The 14,840-nt window shown below is 48.0% G+C and overlaps 1 protein-coding gene across 3 annotated transcripts in view; it reads left to right on the forward strand.

The window, feature by feature from the left end:
- PLCD1 (phospholipase C delta 1) overlaps positions 1-14,840 on the forward strand; it is a 55,226-nt gene that overhangs the window by 6,317 nt on the left and 34,069 nt on the right. For 2 of the 3 annotated variants that reach the window (XM_068175558.1, XM_068175559.1), the window contains exon 2: positions 10,051-10,215. In XM_068175558.1, the coding sequence (XP_068031659.1) occupies positions 10,051-10,215 (165 nt within the window). Of the gene's footprint in view, positions 1-5,590; positions 5,926-10,050; positions 10,216-14,840 lie in introns of those variants that run through there. The other variant, XM_068175556.1, reaches the window with a different exon arrangement.

Consider the following 14,840-nt stretch of genomic DNA (forward strand, 5'->3'; position numbering starts at 1 on the left):
GTCATTTTTATTTTGACACAAAAGCTGCTGAATTTTCCATCTGAGCAATGTCTTTTAGTAAAACTAAAGCCCACAGTTGGTTCTGAGATTGTTGCCAGTGTGTAAAGCCCCATCAGGCCCAAAAGTAGCTAAGACAGGGCTAGAGGAGGATGATTGAGGAAAAACAGATTTTAATGGGGAAGTGAGAAAAGAAGAAGAGGGAAATGCAGTCACTTGGAAAAGTGCTGCAGGTAGCAGAGATGAAAGGATTCAGCCAGCTACAGGGAAAAGCAACAGGGAGAGGTGTGTGGGGAAGAGATGGTTTCTGTAGGAATGGAAACTCAGCTGCCTGGATAGGCAGTGCTGGGAGCCAAAGGTGTCAATGATGTGGGGGCAGAATTGATGTTCCTGTACAGGGATATCAACTTTAAAAGGTATTTTGGAAGGAAAGCTGCAGATAAACACTTGGTGATCACGTGGGGTGGGATTCAGCTGGGTCTGTGCCAGTGTCTAAGAAATTTTAGGCTTATAGGGATCTAGGCAGGAGGAGTGTGTCCTGTCTTCTCCTGGCCCCTTGCTGGCGCTGTAGATAATTAAATCCTGCAGACTGACCCTCAGCCATGTGTCTCTGAGGTGCTTCCCGTGGGTGGAAGTTCTCAGTCCTCACTCAGCCAAGCCACCAGACTAGGCTGCAGACCTAGGTTAGACATAGAGGTTTCTTTTTTTCCTTTGTGCAGGCAGAGAAGATTTTGACAGTTTCTTCTAAACTGAAATACTTCCACACCTTAAATGAGCCAGCCTAAATACTGTGTGTGGAGAAATTCTCACACCTCAGGCTTTCCCTCACATGGTACCTTTTAAAGCCCTGTATTGAGGTACCACACAAGTCTCAATGGCTGGTTTTGGCTAGAGTTACAGAAATTCCAGATAAATCCTTTAGGGAAAAAAAAATCCCTAGTTTTGCATAATTCAGTTGTGCAATTTAATTATTGCACAAATTTTGCCCTGCTACAGTATGGTGAGAGCGCCCTGCATTTTGTCTATTAAAGAAATTTCAGCTCCTGAAGAAAATGTGGAGAAAAGCTGTTAAGTGGCCTTTAGAAAATCAGGCTGGGACCCACCTACAACTGACTTTGGGTTTACGAAGAGAACATCTTCATCAGCATGTTCCCAGAAACATGACTTGGGAGTCGGGCAGTTGAGCTGTTCGAGTACTCCTGGCTGCTGATTCTGGTCTTTTCCATCAAGCTGATATCCTTCTTTTCAATTACTTTCTTTCCACACCAGCTACTGGAAAAGCTGTAATTTATTGCAAGCCAGTATTTTTTTTACACTTTCTTTGCAGCCAAATCTCTGTGTGCACTGTGATGAAGGGACCAGTGGAAGCAGCAAACCAAACCTTCCGTCTGGTTTTGGGTTCCCAAGCACGATGAACTTTAGCTGACTGTTTTGTTTTACCTGGATTCATCAAGAGCTCAGGGCAGTAGCTTTTGATGGGTCACAGCTTGTTCCCTGCACTGATCCAAGCTCACTGGGAGGGACCTGGACTGGCAGGAAGATGTCTGAAGATTTTCACAAATAAAAGTCATGATTTGTGTGTCTGTGAAATGTCTGAGCAGGCAGCCTGGCTTCGTTTACACCAAGCAGGGCCAGGGCTCTGCACTGTTTCATTTCCAGCACATTCCCCAGCCTGGATTTGATCCACAGCAAGCTGGCAGATGGCATGGTCTGGGTGATGGGCTTGCAGCCCTTCCCAGTGGGCACTGTGGATATGACCAGCCTGTTTAGGGGAAGGACGGGCTGCATGGACTTGTTGGAGCTGGAGGAGGGACCATTCTCCTGCCAGAGACCGTTCAGACAAGGTGAGACATCCAGAGAGAAAGTGGGGCTGAGAAATGCTGGGCAGTGCTGATCCCATCACACGGCTCCTGGCCAGTGCGCAGGCAGAGGGAAGCTTTAGGCAGTGGTCTGGAGATCAACACAACACGAGACTTGGGAGAACTCCTCCTGTATGGATTTTTAAGGTTTATTGTGTATGGTTTCTGCCCCAGCTCAGCAGGACCCCTCAGGCATTCAGGAAAGGGACAGGGCTAGAAAAGCCAATGTAAGGTTTGCCGCTGGAGAAGCTCGTTCTCAGTGTGACCACAAGGTGGAACTTGGTACATACCACATGCTCTGCAGAGGCACCCACTGGGAACGAGCAGCAGCATCCTTGGCCAGGGATGCACCCATGAATCTGGACTCGGCACCCACTCCCTGACCCCCACTTCCCCACAGGGAGCAAGAGGGAAAGTGCTGGTATAGAGGATCCACAGGCATTTTCTGCTGGAGTTGAGAAGCTGTGCCAAGCAGCAAGGCTTGGTTCTCAGAGGATGTGAGGTGTCACTGGGGAGAATAAGCTGAGAGCGGTGAGTGGGGTCCTGGAGGTAGCAGAGAAGGAGGAAAGAGGGTTTCTGCAGGTGGAATATGGCAGGGCATGGATGAAGTGAGGAGCAGACTCCAGAGGGAAGGACAGGGCAGGTGGGACCCTGCAGATATGGAAAGCACCTTTCTGTCACATTCTTTAGTAATAAGAATGGCATCATGTAAAATAGACTTTTTTTTTTTTTTTCTTGGTAACAAATACAGGGCAAGACACAACCTTTGGCTTCTTTAGGGGAAAATCTCCCCTGAACATGACATTTATTATTTGATATGTAGTTCCCATAGGCATTACTAGTTCTAATTTGCATCATGTGCATGATGTGATGGGGAAGTGGTGAGGTCATCACCAGCACAGGTATTTTTATTCTGCTGCTAAATTATCACAAGTCTGGGCAAATCAGCAGCTGAGTTTTGTCATGTTATTTTTGTCAATGTGTTCTTAAGAGACTGTGATCACAATTTGGGTTGTATGACTTTTGGTGTTGCCTAAATATGATGGTGGTGGGAGAACAAGTGCAGGCCTAATAAAGAACTCAAAAGCCAACCTGCTTCTCCCAGTGTGAAGCAGAAATAGTGCTTCCTTAGCTCCCTTGTGAAAGGATGTGATGGAGATTAATTAATTTTGGAAAATCATCTGAAGAGCAGCCTGTGGATTGTAGTGTTCTCACACAGCCCATTTCCTACCAGACACTGCAGCCACTCCATCTGCAAGTGCCTGTTTCCTGGATATTCAAGCACTTTGCTAACTTTGGGACCATGTTCTGCCATCCTTGTTCCCATCAATTTCCATTTGCTCTGTGAGTAATCCAGCTGGAATCAATAGGTTGATGAGCACAGCCCCAGTCCTGGGCACAGGGACGTGGATAACTTCATTCATGTGACCAGGGCCATTTATTTAATTGGGATTGGTCACATGGGTAAAATTGCACGACCCACTGAGGTGCAGTTACCTGCAGTGAATAAGGCTTGAAGAATTTTTCCACGAGCCATTTGCAGGAATCACTTCCTCCCATGCAGGAGTGTGACAGCAGCATCGTGTAACATCAGTACCCATGTCACACTTACCCAGCAGGCTTCTTCTGTGAGTTGTGACAATGTCATTAAATGACCTCAAGACCACAATAAATCCAGCTCAGTCATTTCCCAAAGGAGGGAATTTCTGTCCCGATTTATCTCTTTAATCTTCATTTTACAAACAAACTGATTTGAACTGCTTTACATCTCTGAAGCCCTCACAACAGCAGAACTTGCCCATTGCTGTTCTGGAGAGGTATCTAAACTCATTGAATGCTGACCCTGTGCTTAGTGTGTGGGCAAATTTCAGGGCTAAGTACAGTAAAATGTTCTCCAAGGGCATGGAAAGCTTTGAGCAGAGCTGTCACTGGCACTGCTATTAGGAATTAATGAGAAAGTGAAGCACAGGGGCTCTCTGTGTTCCCAGATCAATCCCTATGGGATGCTGGTTGCTGCTGGACCAGGAGAGAGCTGGTGTGTAGAAGTAAATTGTTTTGCTAAGGCAATTACAGGAGACTTCCCCACTCCTTTAATTAGATCAGTCCCCTCCAGCACAATGTGAAATATGGGAAGTGCTCAGAGACTGATAACTAATAAATATCATCCAGCCATTACATCATGGTGCTCGCCTCCTTGCCAGGGCAAAAACAAAGCTCCCAGGAGAGTGCTGTGAAGATTACAGCTCTGACATCCAGCCCCTGTCTGTGCAGGGGGCCAGAAGAGCTGGAGGTGTTTCCCAAACACACTGACAATCTGGCTACCGTGTTCAGCAATGTCCCATCCAGAAATTGTCTTTATTCTCCTTTGCTGTCTGTGGTCTGCAATGGCTGTGTATAAATAAAGAGTTATTAGATGTACTGCTGTTCAAGGCCATGCAATGGCTCTGTCTTGTCCCCAGAGAGTTTCTCACCCGTGGTGTATGGCAGTGATTAATGACTCTGACCCTGTCCTTGTGCTGGTCAAACAACCCAGTGCTCCGTGCTTCCCTGTGAGGGCTGCTAGGGCTTCCTTCAAACTGCTGAGAAAGAAGGGGAAGATGTCTGGATTGACAGACACCAGAAACAGAGATAATGTTCATAAAACCTGTGTTGACTATGATGAGGGGCTGGTGTTGGAGAGCCTTCATTTTGGTCGAAAACAGTGACTAAACCAGTGTGGTTTTGATATTAAGTTTCTTGGGTATGTGCTGATTCTACCATAAGGGACATCCCCCCCTGCTTGACCCCTGTCCCTGCAGGACCTTCACCCTTACAGCAGCAGCTTGCAAAGGCAGTGACAAAATAGAAAAAAAAAAAAAAAAAAGTCTGTGACAAGGTGTGTGTGTGTATAGCTGCTGTTTTTCCCTTCAGAAAAGGTCGTTGTTAGGGAAGAGATGGATTTAGTCCCAGCCATTGCCAGGACAATGGGGAATGACTGAGTTTCAGCAAAGGAAATTTAAACTGCTCATAACGTAGAAATTCTTCTGAGAACATCTGAGCTCTTGTATGGGTATCTGAATTGGTTTTGGAGTCTCTGTCCCTAGAGATAATCAAACTCACCTGGACAAGGCTGCAAGCAACCAGATCTCCCTTTGAAGGTGACTCTTCACTAAGGGTGGTTGAACAAGAGAGCCCCAGAGGTTCATTCCAACCTGAATTATTCCGTGATTCTATGTAATCAGTGATTTGTTAAATCCCCGAGGAGGATTATTCCTATACCAGGGTGCAGGGTAAATCTGAATTACGAGAATAAACCCAAAGCTATGCAGAAATGTGGGGTCAGTGACTCACCCAAGTCACACAGGAAATCGGTGGCAGAGAAGGCACTCTCCGCACCCTTAGGAAAATACTCTTCCGTTGGTGGAAAAGGAGGAGAATTAAAACTCAGTTTCCGAGCATCTTTCGGGTCACACCTGCCCTGGCTAGGAGGTGTTCTAGGCACCGTGTTCAGTGCCTGTCGCCGGGAACAGCACGGAGCAGCTCCGCACAGAGGAGAAAGGGTGGAGCCAGGCTCGCTCGCATCCAGGCGCTCGTGGGCAGGACAAGCTGACAAGCCCAAGGCAGCGATTAGGAGCCACAAACAATATCTGCGACTCCTCCAGCCTCTGGAAACGATGCGTAAAATCCCACTGGCGCACGACTGGTGGAAAACTTGTCCCTTCTACCTGGGCAGCTGCCGGCAGGCTCCTCGGCTTAATTTTGCATCCAGCGTGTGAAGCAGGAGGAGAGACTTGCCACAGTCCCACCCCCAGCCGGACTCTGCCCTCCCCTGCCGTGCTGCGCTCCCGCTGTCCCGCTGCCCGCGCTCGCTCCTTGGAGCCCCGTGTGACACCGCCGGAGCTCCTGGATGAGCAGGGATCCCTGCAGGGGTGGCACGGCCCCCCAGCCCTCCCGCCGGCCGCCGCCTCTCCCCGAGCCCCACGCTGGATCATGCAGTGCATCCGGAGGCAGCCCAAGCGCAGCGTGTCCCAGGAGAACATGCTGCTGGAGCAGAGCCGTAGAGTGGCCGCGTTGAATGGCATCAGGCTGGGTAAGGGACAGCTTGGGCAGGCCCGCCGGCCGCTTCCTTTCTCTTTTCCCAGCGCTCCACCCTAAGCACCAGGGTTATTTTTAATTTCCCGAGGTTTCCTTTGCTTTCGTTTGCCTGTAACCACACGCCAGATGTGTGAACAGCTTCGTTGGAGGCATCAAAGAATGTGGGCTAAGGCTCGGTTCCCAAATCTCTTGCTGGGCTTTCTGAAGTGCCTGTGATTGAGGGTGTTTGCGGGGCAGTGCCCTTCTCCTGCCCAGTTTTAGCCCTGCTCGGTGGTGTTGCCTGTTGCTGTAAGAGCCCAGGGAACCAGGCAGAGGCTGCTGATGAAAGAGGAAACCCGGGGAGTTTCATAAGTTGTGTGCCTGGCTATGAACTCATTGCTAGTTCCTGCTCTCTGGGGGCACAGCCCCAGTGGATGCGAGTGGGACGCACGGAGTGGTTGGAAGTGGGAAATAGTCATTTACTCACCCGAGTTCCTTAGGTTTTACCAGAAGGGCTTTCTACCCTTTTAAACCAAAAAAACTGAGTTAAACCTGGTCTGTAAGCAGGTGGGAGGGGGTGAGTGGGCAGGAGGAGACTTGTTTTATAGCACCTGTAATTGAGTTCTATCAGATCAGCAGATTTGTGAGAACAGTGCAACAATACAGATTAACACTGCCATCCCTAACTAGCTCCTCAGTGAACTCAAAGCCCCACTCCTGCCGTGACAGCTATTGTTTTATTTGGCTTCCTGCTTGCTGTAAACCTGAGCTAGATAAGCCAAAGGTTAACATTTCTGATGTCTCAGTGTCTGAAGCTTCCTAGTGCAGTGTATTAACACGATGGTTATTGTGGTGCTGTGTGTGATCAAGGCACTCCTGCCTTGGCCAAACATGATTTTCCCTCTGAACACCACTGTGTGCTGAATATATTTTGTTCAGAAAGTGTGTGATTGATGTTTTGCAAGTAGGGGGGTCCTGACCCTTGAAAGGCACTCTGGAATTTTGCATGCTAAGTGTGTATTTGGTATTTTACAGAGGATGCTAAGCAAGACACAGTCTTGCCACATGCTTCAGGCAGGATTTGCACATCTATTTCAGTGCAGTGATTGTGCTTCTCATGCTAAATGATGTTATAGAGTTGGGAGTCAATGTCCTTGCCCTGCTGCACAGCATTTTTTAACTTTTACATGATGTCGGTGTACAATGACTCTTGTTTCTTGGATGTATGTTTTCATTGTGGTGAGATGGAGCTCTGGACCACAAACCTCCTCAGCTTCAGGCTTTGAGTAGTCTGGTCTAGTGGAAGTATCCCTGCCCATGGCGGGGGGGGTGGAATGGGATGACCTGTAAGGTTCCTTCCAACCCAAACCATTCCATGATTCTCCATGGGGTTGTTAGGAAGAAATCTTCAGGTTTCTGCTGGGAAAAGGTGGTTTTTTTCTGGAAAGAAATTCAAATAACCAGCTGAGAGTAATGTCCCGCTGACACATCAGGGGTGTGTTTGTGGTTCCTGTGTCAGCAGACCAGAGTGTCTTATGCTGCACTATGGCCTAACAAAAAGCAGGTAGGAACACAGAAGTGACTCACCCAAGAAAACAGTCTGTGCCAGTGCTTGGTTGGGCATAGGAGGCAGAGCCTGAAGCACCGGGGAAGGAGAAGAAGGGGAGTTTTGACCATGCTGTTACACTGACTGGGCTGTGCTGGTGAACGGGATGAAGAGCTCTGAGCTCCAGCTTGTGTCTGAACTCTGTGGTTCAAGCCTGGAGGAGAGGAATGTGCCCTTGGCCACCACCTGTGCCCATCCAGATTTATTACATTGGTGCAGCTCTTTGGGATGTCCTGGTAGCAGGACACATTACAGATGCTGCACGTAGGGTCTGTGGAACAAAACATGCCCTGGTTAAATGGATTTCACATTCCACACTTACAAACATCAGCATCCAAAGGATTTGGTGGGTTTCCTGCTCTCCTCGTCATGTCACCCCAGGATGACTTGTCCTCCTCCTAGTCCTGTATTGATTACTCGAGTGGTTGGGATCTGAAGAAAAGGAAGGAATCGAGCTGGGAGCCAGAATAGAAGTGTGGGTGAATAGGGAGAAGGGAGAAGTCAGTTTCCTCTCCAGGAACCTTGAGGGGAGCCCCAGGGATGTTAGTGAGGCTGCAGTCTGTGCACTTGGAGCACCCTTGCCTTAGAGAAGAGACCAGCTCAGGAGACAAGAACCTGTGAAGCTATTGTGGTGTGTGTCCTTCCTCCAGATGATCTGGCCTCTCATCAACCCCTGGGAATGCTGTCCCAGGTCCCATAGCTGGCCTCAACTTGTCACCCTTCTGTGCTTTGCAGGAGACAGCTTTTTTCCTTCTCTCCATTAACTTTTTTTCTGAGGTTTTCTGTGGGGGAAGCATTCAAATTCCCCTCTGAGGAACTCCAGACCACTCATGAGCTGGGGAGCCAAGCAGTGCTGTAGCAGGGAAGACAATTAAATGAGATACCTCTTTTAGCTTTGAGGAAAGAGAGAGGCCAAAGCCACCTTTGCAGGATCTCCAGCTTCTGCTCTGATGCTCTCAAGTCTGGATGTTTCAGCCTGGCTCAGCTCTGGGCATGCTCCTTGAGCTCTGTAAAACCAGTAAATGGTGTGAGCTGCTCACAGAGTGGACACTGGACACCCCTAATATTTATCTCTGATGTAAATCTCAGGCTTTGGCAGCCTAAAATGCTCTCTTTAGGCCAGTGCATCCCAGTTACAAACTCACAGTGCTGGTTTTTGCTGCTGCCACCATGACCCACACCGGTGCTTTGCAGCACCTGGCGCTTCAGTGTCCTGTATGGAATGTCAGGAGACTGGGAAATTGGCCACTTGGATCTCAGGTTTTTGTTTTTCAAGCAGGCCTGAAGTGATGCCTGGTAGTTTATTGTCTTGCCTTGTTTAAAAGCCAGTGATTCAAAGCAGCTGTGAAGAACCAACCCAGCGTCATAGAGGACACTGCAGTGAAAAAGTGTTATTTGGGAGACTCCACATTATGTTTGTATAATGTGTAATACTGAGGAATTTCCCTGGAGTTGAGTGTCAGGTGGCTGCAGGTGGCCAAGTGGCTACCAGCACTGGCAAGGTAAGGTTAGAAAAGTTTCCTCTGAGTTGGGATGTGCATGGGCAGCACTGCAGAGTTAAATGCTGCTTCACCAGCTCTGAACCAGCCTTTCATGCAGTGTCACAGAGCTGCAAGGTGCCTATTACAGAAAGCCCAGGATATGTTTCTTGTGTTTCATGCTCTCTCCCTTCTCAGTTCTACATGCTTCAGATCTGTAATTAATGGTTGGTTTGAGGGACAGATTCTCCAAGGTATTTAGGTATGTGGAAGTCATGCACTGCTGAGACACTCAAAACCATGTAGAACGCCAAATCTGTTTTCAGAGTCTCAGTAGGTGCCTGTTGCCTCTCTAGATGTTCTAAGTGCACTCCTGAATCTAGGCTAAGTTGTGAAATCTCAAGTTGCCACAACCAGAAGGTTTGGTTGTTATTACTTGACATTACATTGGCCTTGTAGTGTAAGAAAGACAAAGACCCTTTGGATGGTTGAGCAATGAGGAGATCGTGCCTGCTCCTTACTGCTGTCTTAGTGATCTGTTGCTGCCTGTCACCAAACTTCTTTCTCCTAAGCTTCATCTGATCTGCAAAATTCCCACGTGGATAGGAAGGCACTGTTTGCCAGAGGAGGATGAGAGATATCTTTGTGTATTCCTGTTTCCACAAAGGAAATTTTGTTGCAGAAGAGATTTGAAATAATTTGAAAGTTCCTGACAGCATTCCAGATTCAAGTTATGCAATTTTCCTTTCTCTGCTTTTACTTCTCTGTTGTTGGTTTTGTTGTAGTTTTTGCATCTTAACAGTATTTGCTGGGAAGGAGGTATTTTATCTTTGTAAAACACCTGAGAATTATAACACAAAGTGTTCAGACTCAATCTGAGAAGCACACAAGGCTTCAGCCTCTTTTGTGACCATAAAGCAGCGTGGAGGATTTCTGGGTCTCTCTGCTCTGCTCTGCTCTGCTCCCCAGACCTGGCTGCCCCTGTGGAAGGGAAAACTCTTTGAGCATCATTTCTTGAGCTGTCTCTTGAAGCATTACCACTTCTGTTTCTCCACAGGCCTCAAAGATGACAAGGACCTGAAGTTCCTCCTGAAAGGCAGCCAGCTGCTGAAAGTGAAGTCAAGCTCCTGGAGAAAGGAGCGGTTCTATAAGCTCCAGGAGGACTGCAAAACCATATGGCAGGAGTCAAAGAAGGTGCTGAGATCCCCAGAATCGCAGATCTGTGAGTAAAGTTTGCTTTGTCAGAGGTGCCTGGGGTGAACGAGGACCATCATGGAGGGTTTGGAGCAATGAGAGCCGGTCCTTCATTCCTCCTGTGACACACACACTGAGTGATGCTGTCACCTCTGGGACAGCCACGAGGAATCTGTCGTGTCAGGAATGGTCACATTGCCCAGGCTCATGAGCTGCTGCCTCAGATGGTTGTGGGGTGGGCTGTGCTGGTCTCAGCAGCCCTGCCTGGCTCGTTTCCTCCCCAAATTGTTCAGCTCACTCAGGTGTCCGAGCCTGAATGCTCGGTGTGAGACACGGTCTGAGCACTTGTGGTGTGGCATGTGGCTGTTGCACCTTTCCTGCCTGCAGCTCCAGGGAAAAGTGGCATTTCAGCCTCACAAGGGAACTGCAGAGATGTGGAAATCCAAGGGCTGACAGGAGATGTCTCTGGGAAGGACAGCCTATTCTCATCCTTATCTTGGAAACCCAGGATCTGCTCTATTGTAAAAAGTCCAGATACTACAATCACCATTTTATGGCACAGGAAAAACCATTATGTTCCAGCAGCACCCAGCTTGGCGCTGTAATTGGGACCCCAGTTGAACCCAATTGTGCAGTCAAAATGGAATCAGGCAGGGTGTGTCTGTTTATATACATATATTTTTTCTTCTCAGTCCATATTTTTCTGATACATTTCTCCATGTTTTCTGACATTTTTTTCTCTCTTATTTCACTAATCATTTTGGTCTTGTAAATCCTGGAGATAAATAAGTAACATGGAAGATGTTTTATGGCATGTTGAAATGTGTTAATTACACAGGATTTTTGGTGATGATCACAATTAACTAAATGAAGGGTGGGTCTTTCAAATTACCTCCCTTCCTCCCACAAGCAGTGATAAGATTTCCAGTAGGAGGAGTAAAGTAGCAGGGTAAAATATGTTTGGTTTGTAACGCTGATGACCAGACTTTTCTCACATGATCTTGGGCACCTCATTTAATCTCTGTGCATCCTTCTCCACACATTTTCTTTCTCTTCCCTCTAACTAACTGTAAAAGGCTTTAAATCATAGAATCGCAAGGGTTTGGGCTGAAAGGGATGTTAAAGATCATGGATCAGGGAGTTCCAACTCCCTGCCATGGGCAAGGACACCTGGACCAGGTTGCTCCAAGCCCCATCCAGCCTGGCCATGGACACTTCCAGAAATGGGGCATCCACAGCTTCCTTAAGCAACCTGTGCCAGTGTCTTGTCACACTCTGAGTAAAGAATTTCATTCTAACATCTCATCTAAATCTCTCTTTTTTTAGTTTAAAACCGTTCCCCCTTGTCCATCACTATCTGCCCTTAGAACAAATCCCTGTGGCTCCTTTTTTATAAAAGGGGAAGGCTGCAGTGAGACCTGCCCTGAGGCTTTGGGCTGGAGGGTGTCCCCTCCTGGGTGTTTGGATGCCCAGCCTGGCGGGGTCCTGAGCTCTGCTGGGTTCTGCAGGTCTCCCAGGGCAATAACCGATCATAACAACAGCAAACAGAAAGTCCTCAGTGAATGTTTGCTCCCTGGGAATGCCTGCTCTGCTGAGCTCTGTCCCATATAAAACCAAAGTCCTTTCCCATAATATCTTTCTCTATATAATTTATCTTGCTAATATATCTTGCTCTAAATCAAATAAGGGTGTGATTTGAGAAGAATGACTTTCAAAGCTCCCTTTCCTGTGCTCTGAGCCAGCAGTTTCCGCATTATGGGGTCTGAGAGCACCTACAGCAACAGTCCTGACCCCACCTAGTCCTTGGAAGTAAATGGGAAGGATCCTTGTGCTGTTGCTCCAGGTACCCTGATGTTTGCCTGGAGAAGCCCTGGTGGATCCATGGCTGTGGACCTGGCATGGAGAAGGGCTGCAACTGGGACTATTTTATAAAGAAGAGTGAGATCAAATCCTTTGAGCTGGGCTCTGAGCACAGGCTGGGAGTGTGTGGGTGTGGATTTACAGCACTCCTGAGACACTTTGGTAACTGGGCACAGCCAGCATTGCCACACTGCTGGAGACAGGCAGTGCCACTGTGGGCAGGAGAACCTGCTGTGCCCTGGCAGTGTCCTCAGTGACACGTGGAGATGGAGTAATGCTACCTGCTGGCTCACAGCACGTGCCTGCTCCTTCACACCCCGTGCAGGCACGCCTCTCCCAGGGAAAGATTTATTTATTTTTTTTTGTCATCAGGACAACAGCAATGGAGACAAGTCAGTAGAGGCAGAGCTTGTCCTTGCAGCTCTGTGAAGGCAAGCTAGGCCAGGCTCTGTCCAGTCTGGCTTTTGCACCCATCTGGCTCTGGGAGCTGGACAGGCTGTGCCCCACGTGCTCCTGGCAGGATGTGAGCCTGCACTTGTGGTGCCAAGCTCCTGGGACGGTTGGAGGGACACCTGCAACCCTCTGCAGGTGCTCTGGACACATCTGAGCCTGGAAATCAACAAGAGAGATGAATACTGACCCCTACAAAGTCCTAAGCCATAACATCAAAGAGGTTCATTTTCATAAAATCATAGAATGGTTTGGGCTGGGAGGGACTTGAACATTTCCAGGGATGGGGCAGGCACAGCTTCTGTGGGCAGCCCGTGGCAGGCCCTCACCACCCTCACTGTAAGGAATCACTGCCTTATGGCTAATCTAAACCTGCCTTCTGGCAGTGTGAAGCCATTCCCCTTTGTCCCATCACTCCAGGCCCTTTGACAAAAGTCCTTCCCCAGATCTCTTGAAGCCCCTGAAGGTACTGGGAGGAGCTCTAATGTCTCCCTGGAGCTTCTCTTCAGGTTGAACACCCCCAGCTCTCTCAGCCTGTCCCCAGAGCAGAGGGCTTAGCCCTTGGAGAAGCTTTGTGGTCTCCTCTGGGCTTGCTCCAGCAGATTCACATCCTTGGAGGCCCTGGAGCTGCAGTACTGCAGGTGCTGTATCATGAGAGCAGAGGAGAGGGACAAAATCACTTCCCTCAAACTTCTGGTCATGTTTCTCCTTGCCTTTCTCTTTTACTGATCCTCTGATACCTTCGGTTCATGAGTTTTCCGAGTGATCGTTGTGTTTGAGTTTCATTCTGGAGCTTTTAACTTCACCAGGCTGCTCTGTGTCCAGGTACAGAGTGGACCACCCCTGGCTCGCGTTGTGGCCTCTGGCAGGCTCTGTCACCACGTCTGCCTTCTCACTTGGTCCAGTGTGAAGGCTGTCACAGCAGAGGAGGAGTGCAGGGTCATGATTTGAGACCCAAAATCAGGGACTTCAGGGTGAGTCTCTGCAGAGGGTCACCCTTCCTTGCTAACAAACACTGACTTTGCTGTCCAGGACAAAGCCTTTCTAAGGCTGCAGTTAAACTCCCTTTTCAGGATGGAAAAAAGGATGAGCGGAATGGAAACTGGGAGGTTTAGCAGAAGGTCTCTAATCTCATCTGCAGCATTGCTGACAGCCATGGATCCACCTCAGAGGAGGGAAGTCTGGATAGGCTAAGGGTCATGTTTTTGTTTGGATAGTTTCTTGTTATTCCTGTTGGTATTCTTATGACCATGTGGAAAAGCTATTTGTAAACCATTGTGTGATGGAGTCCAGTAGATAAAACTGGGGACTGCCAAGGTTAGACAGGAGAATCTCAGACGTTTGAAGTTCAAAAAGCCCCACTTAGCAGGGTTGTGACAGGAACAGATGTTGCCTGGATCAGATACATGGGCTATAAGCAGTACCTTCCTCTGTTGTCTTTATTTTAAACAACTGTGAATTTAAATTAGATGCTGTCTTCATAGCTGCATTACCCAAACAGGGCTTTGGGGATAAGCTGTCCTTCCAAAATGGTTTCTGATCTGGTAGAATAATCTATTTTTTCCTTATTGTTAATAATGCCTTATTTTTCACTATATTCCATTTAGGCCCCAGGGCAATTTTTTTCCACCCCCCAAAAGCCCTTGAAGCATCTTAAGCCAGTTTTCTAGCAAGCATGTTCTGCCCTGTGTGTACTCTCTGATTGCCTCCAGCAGAAACACAGGAGTGCTGGGCACCAAGGGCTGCTCAAAAGCACCTTTAAAAATCCATTTTGCACCACTGGCTTATCCTTCCTGTGGCTGAGCTACAACCAGATCCACAAAGACACTGCTGCTCTCGTTATCATAACTGATGAGTAGGGCTATGGGAGGCTGGATGCTTCTTTGGCCCATGAGGCTTTTGCAGTGCTTTCTCCCTGGCCTCCAGAATCGGAGTTAAAGTGGCTGGATTAACAGCTTTGGTGTAAAGAAAAGGTTTGTGTGAGGAGCTGGAAAACAGTTCATTCTGAGGCAATTCAGCTGAGCATCACTGTGGTGTGAGGGAGGAGAGCCAGAGCGGGCAGAGCAGCAGCCTGTCAGTAGTGTTGTCTCTTTCAGCTGTGGTCAAATATCAGATCTCATGTAGGTGAAATTAAAAAAAAAAAGAGCAAAAAGGCATTTGCTGCTTTCAGTGAAATTGATTTTTGAAAGTATTTTCTTAAACCAGCTGTAATCTCTAGTGTGAGCTCACTTAAGCCAGACTCAATCCCTTTAAAAACTCTCTCAACTTGGGGATTTGTGGGAATGGTTGAAAACTTTCCAGTGAATCATCCTTTTGAGCAGCTGGTGGAGAAACAGGGTATTC

Source organism: Anomalospiza imberbis, chromosome 1 (genome assembly GCF_031753505.1).
Source record: "Anomalospiza imberbis isolate Cuckoo-Finch-1a 21T00152 chromosome 1, ASM3175350v1, whole genome shotgun sequence".
Lineage (NCBI taxonomy): Eukaryota > Metazoa > Chordata > Aves > Passeriformes > Viduidae > Anomalospiza > Anomalospiza imberbis.